The 24,798-nt window shown below is 36.1% G+C and overlaps 1 protein-coding gene, 1 long non-coding RNA gene and 1 other non-coding gene across 3 annotated transcripts; 1 reads left to right on the top strand and 2 right to left on the bottom strand.

The window, feature by feature from the left end:
- Nucleotides 1–614, top strand: LOC142541006 (uncharacterized). The gene is made up of 2 exons (XR_012819203.1): nt 1–103; nt 237–614. It is a non-coding gene; the product is annotated as an uncharacterized LOC142541006 (long non-coding RNA).
- A 14,095-nt stretch (nt 615–14,709) lies between these two features.
- On the bottom strand, nt 14,710–14,782 carry TRNAF-GAA (transfer RNA phenylalanine (anticodon GAA)). Its single transcript has one exon. It is a non-coding gene; the product is annotated as a tRNA-Phe (tRNA).
- Nucleotides 14,783–19,559: 4,777 nt separating this feature from the next.
- On the bottom strand, nt 19,560–24,540 carry LOC142541007 (peptide deformylase 1A, chloroplastic-like). The gene is made up of 4 exons (XM_075647533.1): nt 24,020–24,540; nt 21,044–21,133; nt 20,893–20,960; nt 19,560–19,999 (listed from the first exon to the last, which is right to left on the bottom strand). The coding sequence occupies exons 1-4, from the start codon at nt 24,407–24,409 to the stop codon at nt 19,759–19,761; spliced, it is 789 nt and encodes a 262-aa protein (XP_075503648.1). The 5' UTR covers nt 24,410–24,540; the 3' UTR covers nt 19,560–19,758.
- Between the last annotated feature and the right edge of the window lie 258 nt (nt 24,541–24,798).

Raw genomic sequence — 24,798 nt, forward strand, 5'->3', positions numbered from 1 at the left:
CTATGAATCTATTTTATTTGTGATTTTGTGTGAATCTAGAACGAATACAAAAATAGACTACGACTCCGCTTCGAATTTGAATCAAGAAATAATCAAAAATATCGTTTTCAGATATCTCAATTCATCAAATTTCTTAAAGTGTCTCCTTTCGATGAATGACCGAAATGAGACACTTTAAGAAATGACTATTATTGATATTTTGAGGCGAAAGAATTCTCTTTTATATACAAATATAGAATATTTTGAAAAAAAATCCAACGATTATCCATATCGAAGAATAGAATAATTGAGAGAAAGATATTGTGAAGATAAAAAAATAAGTGGTAAAACAAGACAGAGATGGACCCGTTTTCTTTATTAAGAAAACCCTTTATTGGCTAATATTAGTAATGGAACACAAAAGAAAGGATAAATTAAATGGTCGATTGACAAAAATAATTTACACGATAGGATTTATCTGCATCTAAAGTATCAATTCCAACAAATATTGAAAAAAGATGAATTTCTTTCTTTCGAAATCATTTGATATATCCGATGAATTGAATCTAGTAGTTCAATTTGTTACTTGTTTAAATTGAGTTGCATGGATTTGGATACGCATAAAAAACCACAAAGGAGGGGGTTTTGTTTTACGGTTGTTCCATATATATATATTGGCTTTGGCTCGACTGAACGTTTTGATGAAACTTCAGTTAAATTATGTTATAGGAAAAACATGAATTTTTTCCCTCCTGCTGAGAAAGTATGAAACTGCGAAAAGAGTTGAGCAAACTTTACAACGTTATAAAGAACTTCAAGACATTATAGATATCCTCGGTTTGGACGAATTATCCGAAGAGGATCGTTTAATTGTAGCAAGAGCGTGAAAAATTGAGCGTTTCTTATCACAACCCTTTTTTGTAGCAGAAGTATTTACTGGTTCTTCAGGTAAATATGTTGATTTAGCATAAACGATTAGAGGGTTTCAATAGATCCTTTTTGGAGAATTAGATGGTCTTCCTGAACAAGCCTTTTATTTGGTAGGTAATATCGATGAAGTTACCACGAAGGTTGTGAACTTAGAAATGGAGATCAATTTGAAGAAATGACCTTAAATCTTTGTGTACTGACCACTAATCGAATTGTTTGGGATTCAGAAGTGAAAGAAATCATTTTATGTACGACTAGTGGTCAAATTGGCATGTTACCAAATCATGCCCCGATTGCTACAGCGGTAGATATAGGGATTTTGAGAATACGCTTTAAGGACCAATGGGTAACGATGGTTATGATGGGTGGTTTTGCTAGAATAGGAAATAATCAGATCACTGTTTTAGTAAATGATGCAGAAATGGGTAGTGATATCGATCCAGAAGAAGCTAAACAAACTCGTGAACTAGCAGAAGCTAATTTTAGAAAAGCTGAAGGAAATAAACAAATAATTGAGGCAAATCTAGCTCTCCATCGGGCTAGGACAAGAGTAGAGGCTGTCAATATGATTTCATAACTATTTGGTTCGTTCGAATAATCAAAATAAGTTCTGTTTCTAAATCCTATTTAGATTGGATTTTGTCGAGTGAATTCAATCAAAAAGAATCAAATTTTGATACAATTCAATCAAAAAGAATCAAATTTTGATACAACGGAATTCAAAAATTAAATAAAGAATCAATATAATATTTTAGGGAGGGTGGGTCAAAAAACTTATTAGATACCATTTACTTCGGTGTCTAATAAGTCCTACATACTATTGGATTTGAACCAATGACTCCCGCCGTATGAAAGCAATACTCTAACCACTGAGTTAAGTAGGTTATTTATGATCCCAAAGAGAACGAAATGAAACCCATTCCCATGGATGGATTATAAATATAATATTGCTTAATAAGCAATACCATTCAAAAATTTATGATGTTGGATCATAGAATATTGATCTTGACAAGAAATTATATACATGATAAAATATGTATCACAAGCACTAAGGGCTATAGCTCAGTTGGTAGAGCAACTCGTTTACATGTGCGCCAATTTTTTTCAGGGGAGTCCATCATACAATAAAAGAAATTGATCTTATTAAGAAATCGATGTCATACTCCAGAACTTTAAGGGAACAATAGCCTGACAAACAGTTCAGTCCGATTTTGGTGCACCATTTAGGTACCAAAGAGACCCCATCATTGATTTGAGATATTGATAAGGTGAATACCAGTACATTCAATGCTAGGCATAATTAGTATAAGGTCCTCAAAAAATATCTTTCGTCCTATGAACTTTAAGGTGTATGAAGTTTCATATATTTTTTTCTTTTTTAAACGATAGAGACTTCATTTAACTTAAAATGATCTAGGTCGTAGGCAAACCAACGTTAAGATAACCCTTTTTTGAAACACTTTGGTAGTGCTCCTGGATCAGAATCCCAACTAATGAATCAGAGCATATGGAGCCATCTCCTTATCTTATTTTTCTGTCACTGTCAAGAAAAAAATATGGCGGATTAACTTATATTTCTATCAGTTAATGAACGAGCCCAATGCAAAAAAAATGCACGTTGGGTCTTTGAAACAGTTCAGATCATTTTGATAATAATATGTTTGATCTGTTTTACCGAGAAGGTCTACGGTTCGAGCCCGTATAGCCTTAGAGCCCTATAAAAAAAATGAAAATTTGAAATATAAAATTCTATCATTTTTATTTATTCATTATTTGTTTGTTGCTTGTAAGTGACCGGTTAGTTCATCGAAAACTAAATTATTCCTCGAAACTTGCACACGGGAATCGAAGAGAAAACTGAAAGAAAAACACACTTCAAGGGGTCGAATAGATAGTTATGCAATCGTGGATAAAATTCCATCATTAATCTTTGGAGGGAAATTCTAGATGAATTTTCTTGTCCACAATCAAGTTAGTCATACCCCTTCTCTTTCATATACCTAATATTGATGAATTTAAGAAGTAAAAATCTTGACATGAGCCCAATGAAAAACTACAATAGAGTAATTCACATAAATACATAAATCTAGGGAATAACCTGATGTATTTGTGGACAAACCAAAGTTTGTTGAAAAACGAACCTCCTTGGTAAGTTTCATCGTCAACAATGTAATAAAATAAGCTTTGTCATCGTATACCGTAGCTAGAGCTAGCGAAGTACAACAAAAAATAAGGGGATGGTTCTCTTTTTCTGTATTCAATCAAGAAAAAAACCCACCTAGATATTAATAAAAGGAATATACCAACACTAAGATATACGAAATCCTGAGACGTAAATATTTATGCATTCTCTTACATTTGAATATGTTGCGTATTTTCACTACCGCAAGTGTACGGTTTCAAGTTTTAGTACAAATATGAGTACAGATATCGATCCCACGAGGAGTGTAAACTAAAAATATATCAATGCTTGTAATTAAAATAGTCTCGACTTTATTTGGAAAAATCAAAAGATAGTTTATAATCAATTCAAATAAAATAACGAATCCTGTAATTCTTAGCACACAGTTGAAATTCTGTGTAGATCAATCTAGAGATATGATTTCGTCTGGTCTTCCCTATGCTAAATTAAAATTGACTAACATATTATTAAATTGCTTTATGTTTACCAACCAAGAACTCGCAATTTTCCTATTCCCCTTTTCAAGTGATAAATAGAACTGTAGTATCTATTACTGATTTTAATATGTCTATTCAAATCACATAACACATAGTATATGTTACCCAGGTTCATTTTATGGATTCATCAGAGTTATACGTCTTTTGCACGTTATAAACATCTGACGATGTGATTTCCCCTGTCCTAATTTCAATCACCTCTCTCGAGTGTTAGATCTTAATTATTTGATCAATCGAATTATGGACTGTAATCCAAAAGCATTAAAGACAAGAAATCACAAATAAAAACAAAGAATTAAATCAATGAAAATTCAAAACGTCAATAACATAGTTTGACCAAGACTACGTCAATCTCTAGAAAATAAAATTAGTTCATACTCTAATTTAAATCAATACAAAACCTGTTTGTAATCATTAAAAACGTAAAAGTAAAGAACTGAATTAGAAACGTGTTGAGGAGAGACGAAAGTGCGTCTCCGTGTCCGGATTCAGCGTCTTCTATCTCCGTTCTTCGCATTCCATCCTTCATTGGTTCTAACTTTCGCACTGCTTTTCCCTACGTCGGTTGCGTATCGGCTCCTCTTCAAATTAATTCCTTATAAAGCCCACAATGAAACCTAAAAAATCTGGCATTCACGTCACGCGCATATGCGCGCTCTTGCTCCGCGCATATGCGCGGGTCTTTCTTTGCAATAGGGCAGTCTTCTCGCACGCACATGCATGCACCAGCTCCGCGCATATGCGCGGAGTCCTCTATTTTGTTCATTTGGATTTCCTTCGCGTGCGCATATGCACGCCCATGTCCTGTGCATATGCGCGCCCTTCTCCGGATTGCTTTGGGTCTCGCGCCCTTCTCTGGATTGCATATGTGCGCATATGCACGCCCATATCATGTGACTCACGCATATGCGCGGGTCTCTATGATTTTCAAGCTGGGCATCCTCCCAAATTTCTTCGAAGCGCCAGTTTTCGCTTCTTTTCACACTCATGTAGTAGCCTTACCTAGATTCCTGCAAGCACACCAAAAATAACAAAAACGCATAATTCCGCCCAAGAAAACTTACAATCTATACGAATTATAAGGATAATTTAAGTGCACAAATTGCACTTATCAAATCCCCCCAAACTTGAACTTTTGCTAGTCCCGAGCAAAAATAACAATAACAATAAGCTTCAAGGAAGAATTAACGCTAACAACTATAGTCATGGATATGCACAAAATGATATTGTCCTCCGACTTATTTATTTTCATGTAATTCATGATTACTCAAGAGTCACGTGCATGTGTGCTATGTGAATGCTCATTTACCCAATCAAATGCTCAAATAGATTCACACACTTACTACCCTTATAACCTCAAGAGCTCTTCAGTTCAGTTTAACCCACACTTCATTAACACTACAAATTTACTTGCCCAGATCCCAAAGGGCTTTAGTGGTGATTAATTGACTCATAAAATATTCAACATACGTGTACCAAAAGTTGATGTCACACAATGAGATGCTTACAACAAAGGATTAAAGTTCATACTTGCTAACAATGTTTCTCAGGTATCCATAGGCTTGACTTGAACGACTTTTCTCCACTAGTATATTGGATAAATGTGACAAGGTTAATAGGTCTTATAAGCTTGTAACGTTAGGCTATGGCTCTTGGCTACAATAGAAGGTATGAAAATCAAAATTTGTGAGAAATAATCGAATTTTCATCATTTTCACTTTCATTTTGTTCACCTTCAATTTATTGTTTTCTTCTCAATCATATCCTCTATTTCTCATATTTTTCCTTTTCACCACTTTTTGATTTCTTCTTTTGATTTTTTTTCTTCTTTTTGTCTCTTTTTGAACTCCTTTTTTGCACATTCAATTATTCTTTTTCTTTTCAAGGAGTATTTGAATCATTACAACACCAATGAACTTATTTATCTCAAAATTTAGGTAGGACAATAAGTGTATAAACTTCATTAGGTAGTTGTTGTGGGATGTAGAATAGATACAAGTGGGGGCTAATTGAATGTCATTGACACACACCACTTGATTTTTTTAATAGGCTTAAAATGGGACACTAGGGATATTTCATGTTGATTTGGTAGGCTCAAAGGCTCAAACGGTTCCAAAGATTGCCTAAAGCATTCCTATGTCACATATTATCTGTATTTCGCCTCGAAAAATGTTCAAGCAAGTTCCAGATTTCCGTCAATCCATTAGTCAACTCGTACAAACCAATCACATGCATTTTTCAATAAAACGGATATATAAGATAGGTGCACAAAGAAACATCAAGCATCTCAATCTACTCGAGGCTCAATGGGCTAACAAACGATAATAACAATTGAACAGGCCCAAAGACATTGAAAAAGATTGCCTAGGTCATTTCTGTGTTTGCAAAGATGTCAGTTAATGTCATGTGAGGAATACTAAAATTCAGATCTCTATCGTGTATTTAGCATCGCAAGTATGTGAATTGTCTCTAAGCATCGATAGTATCAACAAACATGACCGTGCAAAGATATTTGTGACTCCCAAGTTATCATGAATACATGTATGCATTAAAACCACGATTTCATTTTCATCATCGGTCATACAATGACGTATCCATGACTATTCCTAACAATTCTAGCAAGCAATAAATAAATAAACGATTTTTTTTTACTCCTACGAAATACGAAAATTTTGGCTACTGTGCATAAAATAACTAACAACAAATTAATAGCTCAAACAATCAATATGCAAGCAAATTGACCCCCCCAAACTTACAGTATGCATTGTCCTCAATGTATAATTTAAAAGATAAACGTGACAACACATACCTCTAGCACAAGTGTCAGAACTCATTGCTCAAGTTGTCGTCCGCAGCATCTTCATCATCCTCGTCCTTGGGCTGCGGCGGTGGTATATCTGGTGATGGGTACTGTGGTGGCCAGGCTGGTGGTGGTGGAAAGGGAGCATCCTCGGGTCCAATAGGTGAAAACCGCTGGGCGAGCACCGACGTGAAGTCCATCATATATGACATGAAAGTATTAGTAGTGTGTCGGTGCTCGGCTAGGTCTTGCTCCATTCTGAATACCCTGTCTCGCAGACTGACTCGAGGGATCGATGGTGGTGGCGGCTCTTGGCGTTCTCTGGTTGTAAGCTGCCCGAGCAGCTTGTCGTTCTAACTCTCTTACTCAGCATGCACCGTCTCTAGCATGGACTGTGATTGGGCCCTTGGCTTTCAGAATTTGTTCATCCGCATCCAATGGTACACCAGCATGAAGTCATAAATCAGTGATAGTGTGTGGACAAGGAGGCTCACGGTCATGAGTCCCGCACCAGCATGCATAATAGAACCATCAATTATCTTCCCAAGATCCATTGTCTTCCCAGTCATGATGGCGTAAATCAATGCCACTTTGTCTTTTGTAATTTCTGTCTGATGAGAAGATGGCATGATTCGTGATAGGATGAATGAGGCCCAACTTCGTGGGTCACGGAGTAATTCAAATTTCTTTAGAGTAACTGGGGAGCCTTAATTCAAACGCCACTCTGCACCCTTGATGCACAACTCTCTGATAATAACACCATAATCTACAGTGTCGGTAATAAATTTTGTATACTCGTCATTGTCAAAGCTCTGCAGATTATAGATAGAATTAATGGTTGTCGAGTCAAAAGAGACCAGTTTTCCTCGCACCAAAACTCTATAGTCCTCATGTTTGATTCTCAAATTTGCATAAAACTCCCGGACTATAGATATAACTGCGTCTGGCGGTGACTGGGCTATATCCAACCACCCATTTTGCTCAACTTCTTCTATTACCTCACAGTCAGGGTTGGTCAGATCTAGCCCTATTTCTTTGATAATAGACCTAGACAAGGTGCTCTCGTAAACTCTGAAGGCTTTCTCGTTCCAAAATTTATTGGCATCATAGGAACGACAAGAGAAAGCCACGTCTTTCGATCTCTTTCTAAGCGGCATGATTTTTCAACCATATCCACACTTATAACAACAATTATAGCACAATCTTGGCACCCACAATTGTTTGATTGATAAAAGTTATCCCAAAAAATGACAAAATAGAAAGAGCAGAACCTCTCGGGTATAAAAATACTTGCAGACGACACTCGGCGGCAATAGGCGGCGGTGGCGGCTAGAAGAGCGGCGGTGGCGACAGCTATCTTCAGCGGCAGGCGGTAGTTGTGTGTTGGTGGTGTGGTGAGGTTGATTGAAGATGATGAGTGTTTGTGGAGTTGAGGGGTTATGGAAGTGATTGTGTTGAAATTTGTGGAGGAGATGAAGTGTTTGTGTTGGAGAGGATTTGTAAGGGAGGAGATTAAGGATTGTGAAGGAGGAAATAATCAGAGGAGGCGTGGTTCTGCGGCTTTTAAATTTGCCCTGGTACGCTGCGCGCGCGGTCGCGCGTGAAGTGGCACTGGCTGCGCGCGCCCTTCTAGCGTGCTGCAATGATTGAGAGCGTGCGATCGCACGCGGGCCTCTGTCTTTCGGTTCTGATCGGGGTGCGTGCCTATGCGCGTGATCTTGCACGGCCACGCGCACCTCTTTGTTTCGATGCCCACTGAGTCTGAGCGCACTGCTGCGCATGATGTCGCGCGGTGGCGCGCTTAAGTCTGCCTCATAATTTGTTTTTGCAACTCTGTTTGATGCCCGGTTCAACTGTTACCTGCACAATAGAACACATATCAATGTCTAATCGTCACATGCAAAGTTCAATAACATAAAAATGCAAAAATAAAAAAATACTCCTGAAAATAAAATAAAATCAATTAAAGAAAACGAAAGCAATAAAAGACACTGGTTGGGTTGCCTCCCAACAAGCGCTTGGTTTAACGTCATCAGCCCGACTATCACAAATCTTGTTCATGGTGGGTCGTATGATTTCTTAGATGTATTTATTTCCACCATGTGACCTTGAACTTCCATGGTCAACCTTCCCTGTTTCACGTCAATGATGGCTCCAACATTATCCAATGATGGTCGTCCTAGAATGACGTGAACGTTCTGACTATTCTCCATATCAAGTACCACGAACTCTGCTAGAACCTTCAATTTATCGATTCGAAGTTCAACATCTTCCACAACACCCAACGGTGTTCTGACCGATTTATCTGCCATCTGCAAGCTTAGTCCTATGGGCTTCATCCTGCTCAATCCAAGTTTCTCGTAAAGAGAACTTGGAATTATATTCACACTTGCTCCTGAATCACAGGTAGATTTTTCCACCAATTTATCCTCTATTTCACATGGTACAAAAAATTCCCCGGGATCTTGCAGCTTCTGGGGAAGATTTCTTCGTGTTATTTCTGGAAATTCCACCTCCTCCTGATATGCAGATTCAAGATTAGTGTGTAGGTTCTTGAGATCTTCAAGACCTTTTTTCTTTTGAAATTCATCTTGTAATTGTAAAAATCTCTGGGGGTAGGGAAGTAAAGAAATATCAATGCATTGATTTGAATCATACCTCTCACATTTCATTACCTCGGACCCTTTTGGTGGAGTTGGCTTTTCATCCCGGATAGGTGTGGGTTCAACCTTTTTCTCTTCTCTTCTTGCCACACCAATCTCCTCGTGCTATATAAAAATGGCATTAACCTCTCTCATATTTGGGTCTGCGGTCTTTTGTACTGTGCCTGACGGTTGAGACGTGAGTTGCTTCGTTACCTGCCCCACTTGCGACTCATGGATTTTCAAGGAGACGCCAATATTCGCCATGTGTGTCTCAAGGTTGTCAAGCCTAGACTCAGTCCTAGTCATCTTCTTACCAGATTCAACAACAAATGTCCCAACCAAATTCTCAAATGATGGCTTCCCTTCCCCATGTGATGTATTGAACCTCGGTGGAGGATTCAATACATTCTTATTATTTGCGTAAGAGAAATTTTCATGGTTTCTCAACCCTAGGATGATAAGTATTAGGGGGAGGGTTACCTCGATATCCTCCATAGCCTCCAAAATTCTTGTTGTTGATGTATTGAACTTCTTCAGGAAATTTTGATTCTTCAACAACAATCGATGGTCCCTCAGTGTTTGATGTATTCACTTTATTCATGGTTACTATCTGTATAGTCAATGCTGATACTTGCGCCGTGAGTGTTGTGATAGGATCCACAGTATAAACTCCATTTGTCCTTTGTACTCCTGACCTCTCAGACGGTCATTGGTAGCTATTAATAGTCATCTGCTCAAGCAAGTCATAGGCTTTAGCAGGAGACTTGGCAAAGATCGTGCCACCTGCCGCTGCATCTACTGTTGTCTGTGTCTGACCATTCAACCCGTTATAGAAAAGCTCAATCTGTACTCAGTCTTCAAAACCATGATTCGGGCACCTCCGCAACAACTCCTTATACCTTTCCCATGCCTCATAAAGCTGCTAAAAGTCAGTCTGCCTGAAAGTACTAATCTCAATCTTCAACTGTGCAGACTTTGCAGGGGAAAAATATTTAGAAAGAAACTTTTCTGTCCAACTCTTCCTCACGTTGTGATGATCCCCAGTGGCAGTGATTGGAGCTAACCTCTTGCTTGGTCCCTAAGAGAAAACGGAAACAAACACAGTCTAATAACATCGTCAGGAACATTATTAATTTTTACCGTATCCGCGATCTTCAGGAAAGTCCTCAAATGCACGTGAGGATCAGCAGTGGCAGTTCCCGCCAATTGGTTCTGCTAAACCATATTTATAAGAGCAGGCTTCAACTTGAAATTATTGGCGTTGATGGTCCCTCGAGCAATGCCAGAATAATGAGTGTTGATCACTGGTCGGAAGTGATCTCTGATAAGGATAGCCTCCGGCAGGTTATGTCTGTCATTCTCTCTGTGTCCAGCCATTGCTTGGATCTCTTCTCTTCTTGCTTCTCTTAACCTTCTCGCAGTTCTTTCGATCTCCGGATAAAAAATAAGCAAGTCAGGGTTTTGTGATCGTAGCATGCACTGTCAAGTAGAAAAAATGAAAATCTCAATCAATATAAAATAAAATAAAAAAACTCTGAATTAAAGTCTAGACTAATTGGTAATAATACTGATATAAATTCAAAATTTGACACTCTCCGGAAATGGCGCCAAAAACTTGTTGCGTATTTTCACTACCACAAGTGTACGGTGTCAAGTTTTAGTACTAGTATCAGTACAGATATCGATCCCATGAGGAATGTCAACTAAAAATATATCAATGTTTGTAATTAAAATAGTCTCGACTTTATTTAGAAAAATCAAAAGATAGTTTATAATCAATTCAAAGAAAATAACAAATCATGTAATTTCTAGCACGCAGTTGAAATTCAGTGAGTAGATCAATCTAGATATATGATTTCGTCTGGTCTCCCCTATGCTAAATTAAAATTGACTAACATATTATTAAATTGCATTATGTTTACTAACCAAGAACTCGCAATTTTCCTATTCTCTTTTTCAAGTGATAAATAGAACTGTACTATCTATTACTGATTTTAATATTGTCTATTCAAAATCACATAACACATAGTATATTCAACTAGGTTCTTTTTATGGATTCATCAGAGTTATACGTCTTTTGCACGTTATAAACATCTGACGATGTGATTTCCCCTGTCCTAATTTCAATCCCCTCTCTCGAGTGTTAGATCTTAATTATTTGATCAATCGAATTATGGACAGTAATCCAAAAGCATTAAAGACAAGAAATAACAAATAAAAACGATGAATTAAATCAATGAAAATTCAAAACGTCAATGACATAGTTTGACCAAGACTACGTCAATCTCTAGAAAATAAAATTAGTTCATACTCGAATTTAAATCAATACAAAACCTGTTTGTAATAATTAAAAACGTAAAAGTAAAGAACCGAATTAGAAACGTGTTGAGGAGAGATGAAAGTGCGTCTCCGTGTCCGGATTCAGCGTCTTCTATCTCCGTTCTTCGAGTTCCGTCCTTCGTTGGTTCTAACTTTCGCACTGCTTTTTCCTATGTCGGCTGCATAACGGCTCCTCTCCAAATTAATTCCTTATAAAGGCCAGGATGAAACATAAACAATCTGGCATTCACGTCGCGTGCATATGCGCGCCCTTATATGCGCGCCCTTGCTCCGCACATATGCGCGGATTCCTCTGGTTTGTTCATCCAGATTTCCTTCGCGCGCGCATATGCGCGCTCATGTCCGGTGCATATGCTCGCCCTTCTCTGGTTTGCTTTGTGTCATGCTTCTTTCCGGCGCGCATCCTTGACTCGCGCATATGCACGGGTCTCTCTGATTTTCAAGCTGGCATCCTCACAAATTTCTTCGAAGCGCCATTTTCGCTTCTTTTCACACTCATGTAGTAGCCTTACCTAGATTCCTGCAAGCATACCAAAAATAACAAAAACGCATAATTCCGCCCAAGAAAACTAACAATTTATACGAATTATAAGGATAATTTAAGTGCACAAATTGCACTTATTAGAATACTTTTTATATTCTAAATCACTAAGAAAAAAACGACAAAAGACCTCCTGATTTTATTCCTAATAAAATTGAAATCTATAAATCAAATTTTTGAAAAATTCTATTTTATTTGTAACTCGCTTTCTTTAGCAAAGATCCTAGGTGAAAACAAGATAATTTGTCTAAGAGTAATAGTTAGAGTTATACTAACTAGAGAAATTAAACAAAATAGAAATACAAAAATTAATTAGAGTGGAAGTAGACTGTAAATAGGGTCCCAGTCAAGTCAGTCGATTAATCTTGAAATGAGATATGCCTCACAATAAACAAAGGAAACTAGATGTCAAAATAAATTCTTGTTTTGACTAAACAATTTTGAATGACTTGACAACTTCAATTTGAATCGACGAATCTGGGATATTTTCCACATTCATAGGAGTACGTCTATATTTTTGCTTTACGAATATGGTATCTTTTGGGCATTTCTAATAATATCAAGTCTTATTCCCATTTTGGCATTTTTTTTCCGGGGGTTTTAGCCCCGATTAGAAAGGGGCCGGATAAACTTTCTAGTTATGAATCAGGTATAGAACCACTGGGCGACGCTTGGTTATGATTTAGAATCCGTTATTATATGTTTGCTCTAGTTTTCGTTGTTTTGATGTTGAAACGGTTTTTCTTTATCCATGGGCAATGAGTTTCGATGTATTGGGTATATCTGTATTTATAGAAACTTTAATATTCGTTGTTATCTTAATCTTTGGTTTAGTTTATGCATGGCGAAAGGGGGCATTGGAATTGTCTTAGCTCCTGAATATTCAGACAACAAAAATTATTTCAAAAGTTGTGAATTCTATTGAGTTTCCTTTACTTGATCGAACAACCGAAAATTCAGTTATTTCAACTACATTAAACGATCTTTCAAATTGGTCAAGACTCTCTAGTTTATGGCCGCTTCTCTATGGTACCAGTTGTTGTTTTATTGAATTTGCTTCATTGATAGGATCACGATTCGACTTTGATCATTATGGACTAGTACCAAGATCGAGTCCTAGACAAGCGGATCTAATTAAATAGCCGGAATAGTAACAATAAAGATTGCCCCTTCCTTAGTGAGAATATATGAGCAAATACTCGAACCAAAATATGTTATTGCTATGGGAGCCTGTATAATTACAGGAGGGATGTTCAGAACCGATTCTTATAGTACTGTTCGGGGAGTCGATGAGCTAATTCCTGTGGATGTCTATTTGCCCGGTTGTCCACCTAAACCGGAAGCAGTGATAGATGCTATAACAAAACTTCGTAAGAAAATATCTCGAGAAATCTATGACGATAGGATTAGGTCTCAACAAGCAAATCGGTGTTTTACAACCATTCACAAGTTTCATGTTGGACGCCGTATGAATACTGTAAATTATGATCAAAGATTCCTTTATCAACCGCCATCTACTTCAGAGATACCTACTGAAACCTTTTTTAAATATAAGAGTTCAGTATCTTCTCACGAATTAGTGAATTAGACAGGACTCCTTGGAACAGAATAACAAGTAGTGGGTCAATCTTCATAAATTTGATCGAGTGTGAAATATTCTAAATAAAAATACGGGAGATAAAAAAGATGCAGGGTCGTTTGTCTGTTTGGCTGGTGAAGCATGGGATAATTCATCGATCTTTAGGCTTTGATTATCAAGGAATCGAGACTTTACAAATAAAGCCGGCGGATTGGCGTTCCATTGCTGTCATTTTATATGTATATGGTTACAATTATCTACGCTCCAAATGTGCCTATGATGTAGCACCTGGCGGACTATTAGCTAGTGTGTATCATCTTACCAGAATAGAGTATGGTGTGGATCAACCAGAAGAGGTATGCATAAAATTATTTTCCTCGAGAAGGAATCCTAAGATTCCGTCTGTTTCCTGGGTTTAGAAAAGTGTGGATTTTCAAGAACGAGAATCTTATGATATGTTGGGAATCTCTTATGATAATCATCCACGCTTGAAACGTATCTTAATGCCTGAAAGTTGGATAGGATGGCCATTACGTAAGGATTATATTGCCCCCAATTTTTATGAAATACAAGATGCTCATTGAATGATAAGAAAGCAATTTCCACTTATACAATTTCAGAGATTCAAGAATTGTACTTTCTGTTCTAGATTAACATTAACTAGAATAATTGAAGTTTAATTTGTAGGAAGGAATTGTGGATAAGTTAACAAAAAAAGACAGAATTAGTGATTCGTTGGGATTCTTACATTTATTTGTAAGATATTTATTTCGTATTAATTTTCGCCTATTCCTTAGACCGGTTCTATAAAGTTACGTCGGGACGAATTATAAAATCGAATAGGAAATAAAATACAAAGCAATGAAAGAGTATCGAATTCGGTTGATTTGTATTGTATCTGAACCGAATCTTGTCTAATCAACTTCGACTTTTTTGTCTTTGAACCAACTATTTGAACCTTTCAAATAGGTATGAAATGAAGTATTGACATTCTTTTTTATAGAATTTTATTTTAGATAATTTATATATAATTTATTATATTTATTTAATATTTAATTTAAGAAAGTTTACCCATCTATAAAATAGATGGGGTATATCTGCTCAAGATAGATAAAAAAAAATATCTATTATGATCCAGATTCGAAATCAATATATATCTCCCTTCATATCAATTCTTTTTATAAAAAAAGACCTCATACAATACAAATTAACCATGTGCCAGGAACCAGATTTGAACTGGTGACACGAGGATTTTCAGTCCTCTGCTCTACCAGCTGAGCTATCCCGACTATTCCCAATGTAGCATCCCATCCTCATTTTATTATGGGACTGGGGTCTATGTCAATTAAAGGTACAAGGGAAATTACAAAGTTTTCTCCAAGTCTCTGATCTCTTGGATCTTTAAAAAGACGACTTTGTAAGTATCATTATGTATAATGCTATTGATTGTGAATTATTCTAATAAGGATTCTTTGAATGTATATTCTATATCCCATGTGAGAAGAGAAAGTCATTTACGACCAAAGACATTTTTAAAAGAATTAGAAAGATAAAGTAATTTTGAACCGTTAACGAACAAAGTGGATAGGATAAATATTTTGAGAGTCAATTATAGGATATTTTTGGGGATAGAGGGACTTGAACCCTCACGATTTTTAAATTCGACGGATTTTCCTCTTACTATAAGTTTCATTGTTGCCGGTATTGACATGTAGAATGGGAATCTATCTTTATTCTCGTCCGAATAATAAGTTCTTTAAGATATCTATCGGACTGTGGAGTGTATGATTTGATTAATAAATATTCGATTCTTTTATCAATGTGAAATCAATTCACACCAATTTTTCTATTTTTCATATACAAAAACCCAGATACAGAGTCGGGCCATTTTTAATCATCAATAGTATTCAATAGATACGTTTATTCTTCATCCTTTCTGAAGTTTAAGTTCTTCTACCAACGCGGTCAAATCCATTTGTTAGAACAGTTTCCATTGAGTTTATGCACCTATCCTCTTTTTCGCTCTCTGAACCCTTGTTTTGAGAAAACAGGATTTGGCTCAGGATTGCCCATTTTTATTAATTCCAGGGTTTCTCTGAATTTGAAAATCTTCACTTAGTAGGTTTCCATACCAAGGCTCAATCCAATTAAGTCCGTAGCATTTACCGATTTCGCCATATCCCCTTCCTTTTGTTTTGAGATTAGGATCTCTTTATTATATCATTTGCTATCTCAAAAAATTATTTTCTTTCTTACCTATCCTATAATAAAATCTGTGTTTGATCCAAACTCTGGTGATGCAATTGTGGATGTTGCATGACCAAAGTGATCCTATCAACAAAAAAAAGCCTCTTGTTGAATTCCTCCTCGATTGAAAGAGGATAAAGTGTTGAAAAAAGCATTTTCTGACGTTGAAGAACCTGATGAACTATTGCAAGAATTCAATGAAAATCGTCCAAGGAATTTTGATGATTCAACATCTGATTCAACTTTTAAATCTGATTATGATTCCGAAGAATATGCTTATGGTGTTGATGAAGACGGTGGTGATGAAGAAAGTGATGATGTTGTTGTTGTTGCTGATGTTGAGGAAGGTATATAGAACACTCCTGACAACATTGATATTGTGTTGACTATGACTTGAGTGAGTCATTTTCTTCTAAATTCTGCTCTGAATTCGCCCTATCCATATGGGCCTTTGTACATTAATCGAGAACTGATTGATGAGAAGAACATTAATATTGATGTTTACCGGAGGTAAATTTTGACTCTGTTTCTGACCAATCGAGGGATCCTGTCAACGGTGACAGCAGTGGCACCCTACTGCCAAAGATCTGTTCTGAAATTATTTTCAAATCTCTCATCCAATGTCGGTGATGAGGGATTACCTATGTTTGGATGAGTGTTTGTCCGTGATAGGGTCTTCAACTTTAATCATTCGGTTATCAATCCATTCTACAACACTCTTGATGAAGAAGAAGAAAGAATGACCCCGGATATCAATGACATTATTGTCGTCCTCATTGGAGAACTGATCAAGATTTTTCCAGACCATCCCAAAAGTATGTCTGCAGCGAATTTAACTTCTTTCTATTCAGTGATGCACAAGACAGCCATCTGCAACTGGACCCTCTCAAAGAATACAACTGTTGTTATAAAACATCAGGCTCTTGTTTTGTTTTCCATTGGTACCGGGAGAACCTTCAACTTCGGAAAGCTTATATTCAAGATTGTGCTTCAATTTGTTGATAGAAGATTGAAATCAACAAAGCTGTTGTTTCCATCTTTAATCTATAATATTCTGGAATCTCGAGTTTTTATCAGAGACAATGATGAGGATCTCTTTGATGTTGGTTAAAAGCTGAAGATTGCCATGGTTTACTTTAAAGGGAATAGGAAGTTGAACCTTTCTAGTCTGCCACTGGTATTGACCTTGATGTTGGAAACACGGCCTCTTTATCTGGTTTTATTATGTTGTCTTCCTCTGCTCTATTAGCTCAAATTGAGTTTGGCACGAAGTAAATATGCAATGCGGAAGAGCTCATAGCTCATAATAAAACTCAAGTAGCCGAATACCACTTACTTCTAAAAGTGGCAGTGCATTCTGTCCAAAAAAAAAAATTAAGAGAAGGTGCAACAAGTGAAAGTGTTGATGCATCAGAAAAAATGGAATAAGAAGTTGATGGTGAAGAATAATGAGATATAGATGAGCTCACCGATGGAGTCGGAGATGGAACTACTCCTTAGTTTGTTTTTATGTTTAATTCTATATCTGTTTGTTTGTTTGTTTTTAGTAATTATGTTTAAGTTGTTTTTAATGTTTTGATCTTTTCAAATCAACAGCTAAGTATTCTGGTCCCATGTTGCAACATCGTTGACATCTCTTCTAACATGGTTAAATTCAGAGGGAGATGTGATCTAACTCGTAGAAGTTTGTTGATTAATATTTTTGCATATTTTGTCCAGAAAAGCAAAAATAAAAAAGGAGATTGAAAGAAATAATTTATTCCTTAATTAGATTTTTCTTTTTAATAATATTGTCCTTAAAAATATAGAGGTCCGTCTTTCTAGCCTACTAATATTTATGACAAGATCTATACTAATTCTAGATATGATATTCTTATTTAAAAATTTAATTACTAATGAAACTCATGTTTCTATATTTTGTAAGTATCTATTTAAAGAATAAGATCTAGAGAAAAGAGAGCTTATAAATAAGAGAAATAGATGTTGTGAAGGGAATGATGAATATAAGCAAGAGATCAAGCACTAGAGTTGATGATTTACTTCGAAGAGATCAAGTGCTCAAGTGAAGGTGTATTGTTGTGTTTCTAAGGAGTGCTGAAGAAAAACAAACACAACACCAAATTACAATGCTGATTAGTGTGTTGTTCATCAAATAGAATTTCGGCTTCACATAAATTGTATCCATTGTTATTTGGTTATTTTTGCGATAAGAACTTTCGAAGCACTTTGCTTCCTTACTTTGTTAAGAGAGTTAGATTTTATTTGTTCACCGGTATTCCTTTTGTGTTAACCTGACATTATTTTCTAGGGAATTTTTTGTCTCAAGGCACCGCACATGATTAATTATGTCCTATTTTATTCATCAAGAGTAATTTTGTATTAAATTAAATTATTCCGCTGTAATGTTGTATTAGGGTGTTACAATACTGCGTAAAACACATATATCTGATTCAGACAATTATCCACTTATTTAGTACTTTTATATTAAACAACTCTTTCAGTATTGAAAATTTAGGGATGTAATGCTGATTGATTGAGCAAGGGATGTAATATTAAGAACCGTGCTATTGTGATTGTAATGTAAATCTTTGAATGCCTCCCTTTTTAATGTTATACATGATTTATGAGATGGAGAATTTTCTCTGAGGCGAACAACTTTTGGGGAAATATCAGGAGAGCACAAGAGATTATCCTTTCTTGTCCACCAATGCTCACAATCCGCTGGTGTTACACCTGAGTTGCTCATCTCATATGCGGTCCGGGTTTTAGCCATAACTCGAATCCTCTGTTGAATCACAGTTGATATATAGTACTACTTTAATTTACTGGAAAAGATCCTAAATAAAACATTGATCTACGTGGGAACGAACTTAAACTTGTATCCAAGAATAGTACTGATTTGCGAAAGTGTTTCTGTTAGTATTGTCATAAGTTGATGATTTTCGATTGTTCGAACACAGAAACATCTTTGTGTACGATAACTTAATTCTGAAATTTTTAAAACATAAATTCAAGAAAGGACATTAACATGGAGGATCTTGGATATTAATACGACAACCGTCCATGATAACTATTCAAATGCAAGTGATTTGTCTAGTTGTTCGACTATATTTAACGGGGAATAACAAACGAAAAGTATTCCGATGATATACGCATTATAAGATGGTTAATTCGATTGATTTGATTTTGTCATAAGAAAAACTTTACTTTGAACCTTTTTCTGAACCTTTTTTTAATCTAATTTTGGTCATAAATATATTAGTTAAAAGTTAAATATCTCATAAAATATTGTGGATATAATTATGCAACTCAAACATGTTAAAAAACAAGCCTGGAATTAGACTTAAATGGGTCAGGAAGGATACTAGTGCTTCAAAATCTTGATGAATTGGGTCTCAGGTCGTTGGAGTGCAATAATTGTGATTATTTGGTGAATGTTCGAACCGTGGATGTACGAGATATAAAAGATTTAATTTTCACCGTTATCACCATTATAGTTTTGGAAAAACAACAAACGCTTAATTCTCAATTGATATCAAGAGTCAAGGTCAAATGTTGGTTCTCATTTATTGCAATGTATACCATTATTGAAAGGAAGATTGTTGGAGTACAATAATTGTCCTGCTTGGTTAGCGATCTAACCGTAATGTTTGAACTTCTATACAGTTTATTGTTATCACCAGCTATAGTTTTTGAAAAAATAACAAACTGTTCTGTCATACACACGTCTTAACGAACTGAAGCTTTGTCTTCCAAGAAAAAAGTACTCATCCCTGCTGACTGGCCTCTCCCCGCCACCACATAATGGGTACACAGAGAGATGTCTAACATTTTAATTGATCAACATTAGAAGTAATCTGCATTGCTTCGGTAGAATATGGTTTCCACGCAGCGAGAATTAATCTCAAAATATCTTCGTTAAGAGATTCTACAAGAATAATTTTCATTGTGCTTCGTACTCTTTACATTCTACAAAAAAAGAATATTACTCAATCTGGATGAGATTTGAAGAAAATGTTTAGCAAACACCCAGCTGGGCGCACCCGTTTGCAAGTGGTAAATCCAAATTCTCAACCGTCCTGAATGTTCTTGGCTCCATCCGGTCAACATATAGTGTCCCGTCTAGATGATCGCATTCGTGCTGAAAAACTCGAGCCTGCCAACCTGAAGCATCGACTTTGATCTGTTGACCATCTCGATCATAGCCTGTAACTTCAACCTCTAAATGTCGATTCACTACTGCTCTGAAACCATCAACGCTGCAAATGAACGACATCAGATCAAAGTCAAGGACAACAAAAAAATCTCAAAATTCAAAGCGTTGATGCTAGCGTTCCATTCCCAATATTTCATGACTCAAGTGACTAATGTGAAAATAAAACACATAATCCAATTAGTAACTTATATGTCTTGCATACAATATGCAACCAAAACATATTTTTATCTAATCATTGCATTCCACGTAGGAGATATTTCTTCCAGATTCCCGTGATTATTCAACAATCTTCTCAATGTTCACAATTTTCACACACACAACATTTTCCAGGTATTTGCTATCACAGTTATCTATTGACAGTTATCATATCTCCCAACAGTTGCCTTTTATTAGTAAGCATCACACTTGTTTCAAGCAGTACTCTGTTTTTATAAATTTCTTTTAGATTCAGTGATTCTTTCCACAGTCCAACTTAATCAAACTTTTGATAACACCACAAGTTTATAGTGTTTTCGTTTGGTTATCCTACATCTTTAACCCTAGATTGTCATAATAGGATTAAGACTATTTGCATATGAACAAGCTAGCATAACTTCAAAAGTCATTTAAAATCCAAACACAAAAGGCAGGCTCATCATCGCCATTGAGCAAGAAGTGGCAACATATGCACAATAATTAGCAACCTCCAAAATGAACAATTATTAAAATAAATAACTTTTTTCGTTTGCAATTTTTTCGGAAATTGTTAGGTTTCAAGAACTTTTTCAATGTTTTTATGATGATTCTTACACACATTAAATATAACATGGAACTAAATTGATTTTAAAATCATTAAGACAACCCGTTTTCAAATATTATCATTCGAAAGATAGCAGGAGGCACAAAAATGATAACAAAAAAAAGATTGAAAGGAAAACAAATTGCATTTTAGCGTACCTCAAACACCCTTCAAAAAATAAGGCGGTTTTATTACCCTTCTTTTCGAGTTTCGGGTTTATCACAACCTGCATGAAATGGACATATTAGTTCCCTCCACATTTAAGTGTCAAGACTTCTACAAAAGAATCAACTTCACATTGGCAAGTACCAAAAGATCAAAAGGCCTCCGGTCTTGCCTTTTTGTCTCTTCCTTAGGAGCATACCCAATGTATTCCTTTGTGTCTTCCAAAACAATTATCTGTTAACATTAAAGAATAAGGAAACCACACCATAAACATTCTCATTTCAACATCCAAGACCACGTGTTAAAAAGAAAAATTAGCATAAGCCAAAACTAAATTTCTACAGAACAGCCCAACTTCATCGGAAAATATTTTGATGCTTGTTGGCTTCAATATAAAGATAACAATATCATTAAGTTATTCACAAAATACGGTCAGATTAGGTGACCAGAAGAGAACAGTTAGCTTGTTTTAATTTAATGGCATTAATTTTCTATTCACAAGAAAAATATTTTGGTATCTTTCTTCATCTGATTACCCATGATAGCGCAAGATGAATGGTGTTTACACATTAGATGGTAACACCATAAATCACATTATTAGAGCCCGTGATCTATAAAAGGTTCCTAGTCGATGAGCAATCAAGAATGAGATATCAATTAACCCACACTGGAGATTAGATATTCATAACATGTCCTAAATCTTGGGCAAGGCATGTTGCGTTTCATAGGCATCAATATAAAGATGTTGACACATATAGATAGGTGCTAGTTAGAAAATGAATTCACTTGATGATCCTTCCTCGAGATTCTCTACATGGTTCTGTTGGGTTAGAAACACAAACAATCTTATTTTGATGATAACAAAGCTTTTCATTGTGTTTCTAACATATTTACTCATGTGTGAAGTTTCTATCTCAAGATAGAAGTTGAAACTCGAATTTAGTCAAACTGAAAATCTAGTAAGTTTCAGTGTTTCAATGATATCTCCCATCTCAGTGATGCAAATGACCAACCGTCAAGACCACTGAATAGAAAACTCAATTTGGGACAAGTCGTGTTTTATGTCAGTTGGACTAAATTAGGATATTATCTAGGCAAACTGATGGTTGCAAAATCAAAATGATTGCACGAAAACAGCAATCAGTTGAGCTTGAGCAGTTGCGGTATCTTGGTCAGCCTGATCTGCTCGGTTATCCAAATGAAACGATTCAGTATGCGTTACAAAGCAAAGAAGATGATCTACAAATCATATTCACAAGTCAAAATGTTAATCGGAATGTAAGATGCCAATAAATGATGATGAATATATATGTTCTGCGCAAACTGAAATCAGCTAATTTCAGCAGACCTTATCAGTTTGGTTCAGTTGAGCAGAGGAGCAAACTGACCAGTTTAGCAGATGAGCAAAAGTGAACCGGTTTAGCAGATGAGCAGACCAGAACTGAACCAGTTGAGCAGACCAAAACTGAACCAGTTGAGCATCAGCAAAACTGAATGACCAGTTGAGGCTCGGGAAAATATCCGACAAGGTGAAAATGACCGTTTCAATATCAGCAACAATACAAAATTTTACAAACGGTCATATCTTGTATCTAACATATAAATCATTGTTGGAGTCCATCAATACAACATCTTGAAGATCAAATACAAGTTTTGGAAGTGGATTCAACGCATGGGCAACCTACATGAAGAAATGACCTAGAATGAGAGCAAACCCAAGTGTGAAGATATATTTGAGAGATATACACACTTTAATGGATTAAATCATCACACACAATCATTCACATATATACATGAGAGTTGAGCTTCAAAGTTTAGTTAAGTGAGTTTTCACACAAAGACATTAAAGATTGTGTTTGTAGTTTTGTCATAAGAGACGTTAAACATTATGTGGATTGTGAGGTTACGGAGTTGTATAAATCAAAGTCTTCTAGTAGATCCTTCCCAAGGGGAAGAAGAGGTGATTTAGGAGTTGTTAATCTCCGAGCATTCATAAACAAATTCGTCTCTTTTTATTTATTGCAATTACTTATCATTGCTACTGTTTTTAAGATGCATTGTTGAAGCATTTTATGTGTATTTCAAATACAAAAGTGTTTGATAAAATATTTCAACCATAATGTTTTTTACTCATTCAACTTACATATCATTTAAATTCTTCACAAAATATTTAATTGGTTTCTACGAAAGATTATTTTGAATGTCTTCCTCTTGGTTTGAAAATCAAACTCGATTTAATTTATCGATGTTCAATATTCCAAGAAACGAGCTATTGTAGCTCATCGATTGTCCCTCAATCGATCATATCAGGTTTCAAGAAGGGAATTTGAAAAAACACATGCGCATCAATCCTCATGACTAGAGGCAACTGTGGTCTTGTTCGATCGTGTTGTGTTTTAAATTGATTACCAATCCACTACCTGCCACTAGGTTTCCATTTCGGATACAGTTGTGATCAAGGCAGAAACCAGTGTTTTATTAAGTATTTTACAATTAAAATGCTCATGCAGGTGCTACTCGTTTTATTCTGGGTGTTAGCAACATGCAGATGACATGTGCCATCCGCGACCAGTAGATTTTGTAAGTGTTTCATTGAAATGATAGTTGTGATGGATTTAAAATAGACCTATGTGTCATTTCAAATTCATCCCACAAATCCCTCCTTCCAAATCAAATATTTCCGTCTACGCACAATCTAAGTTCCGTCATTCACAAGAGAGAGAGTAATTTTTGAAGGTCTTTTATAACTAAAAGAAAGATTTGAATCTCCAATCTTCTTCTTTTTTATATCGATTTGATAATCAAAGTCAAATGAAAGGATAGACACCTTACCTTAACTACCTCAGCTATCCTGTAGCAATTGGTGGGATTTTCATAGTAACATTATTGAAAAGGCCAGGAGTTCATCTGAAAAAGATTTTAGCTTTGCTTTGATTCATATACTGGTAGCAAGAAACCCAGAAATTAGAATGTGGAATCCATGGGTCTTCCATACTTACTCTGGATTTCGAAGATTCATTACAAGAGAAGTAAAAAAATCAAATGCCGACATCATTCTTAACCATTCCTTTCGAAGATAGTATTCATGATATCATCAAAAAATAAATAAAAATTACTAACCCTCAAGGGAATGCCAATTTGAGGAGCAGCAAGCCCAACTCCAGGCGCTTTCCGCATGACCTTCACCATATCATCCACGATCTTCTGAATTCGCTCCGACTTGATTTCTTCGGCTCGTACCTCCTGGGCCGGTTCATGTAGAACCGGGTCCCCAGCTTTCACGATATCCGGCAGGACATTCTTTTTATCACCTAATCCTAGCAACCAACCGGCTCGTACAGTCGTGCCCGAGCCCGAGCGGGGGCTGTGATTCCTCCTTGCTACCATAAACTCGGGTCTGGTAACACACCGAATTTCAAGTCGAGTTCGAAACAGTGGGGCGCTTGAAATGACTGTCAAGCATTTCTGCGCGAAGTTTGCTGTAAAGAAAGCTCTTTGAATGCTTTCCATCGTGAACTCGGAGGTCACCAATCGCCGTAGGGGCTTTGAACTTTTGTATTGCTGTTCAAAAGTGTGGGCATCGTTTTGGGCCTACGCGGGTTCTAAAAGCATAGTGAAAGATAATATTTTTTGGGGGTAGTTCCAAATTTGATCCTCGATACTTCGGCAATTCCCAATTCAGTCTTTCTTCTTTTAGTGATCTGAAATAGTCTTTTTTTTTTTCTTTTAGATTAGATATTTGCCTCAATTTTAGTCCGAATTCTTATTTTATCCTTAATTTTATTTTTTATTTACTTTTTAAATTTCATTTTGATTCCGTAAAATAAATTAAATTACATACATTTTAACCAAAATGTCGTCGGGTTGTGTTAGTTGGATTTTACATACAACTCCTCACA

Source organism: Primulina tabacum, chromosome 3, assembly GCF_025594145.1.
Source record: "Primulina tabacum isolate GXHZ01 chromosome 3, ASM2559414v2, whole genome shotgun sequence".
Lineage (NCBI taxonomy): Eukaryota > Viridiplantae > Streptophyta > Magnoliopsida > Lamiales > Gesneriaceae > Primulina > Primulina tabacum.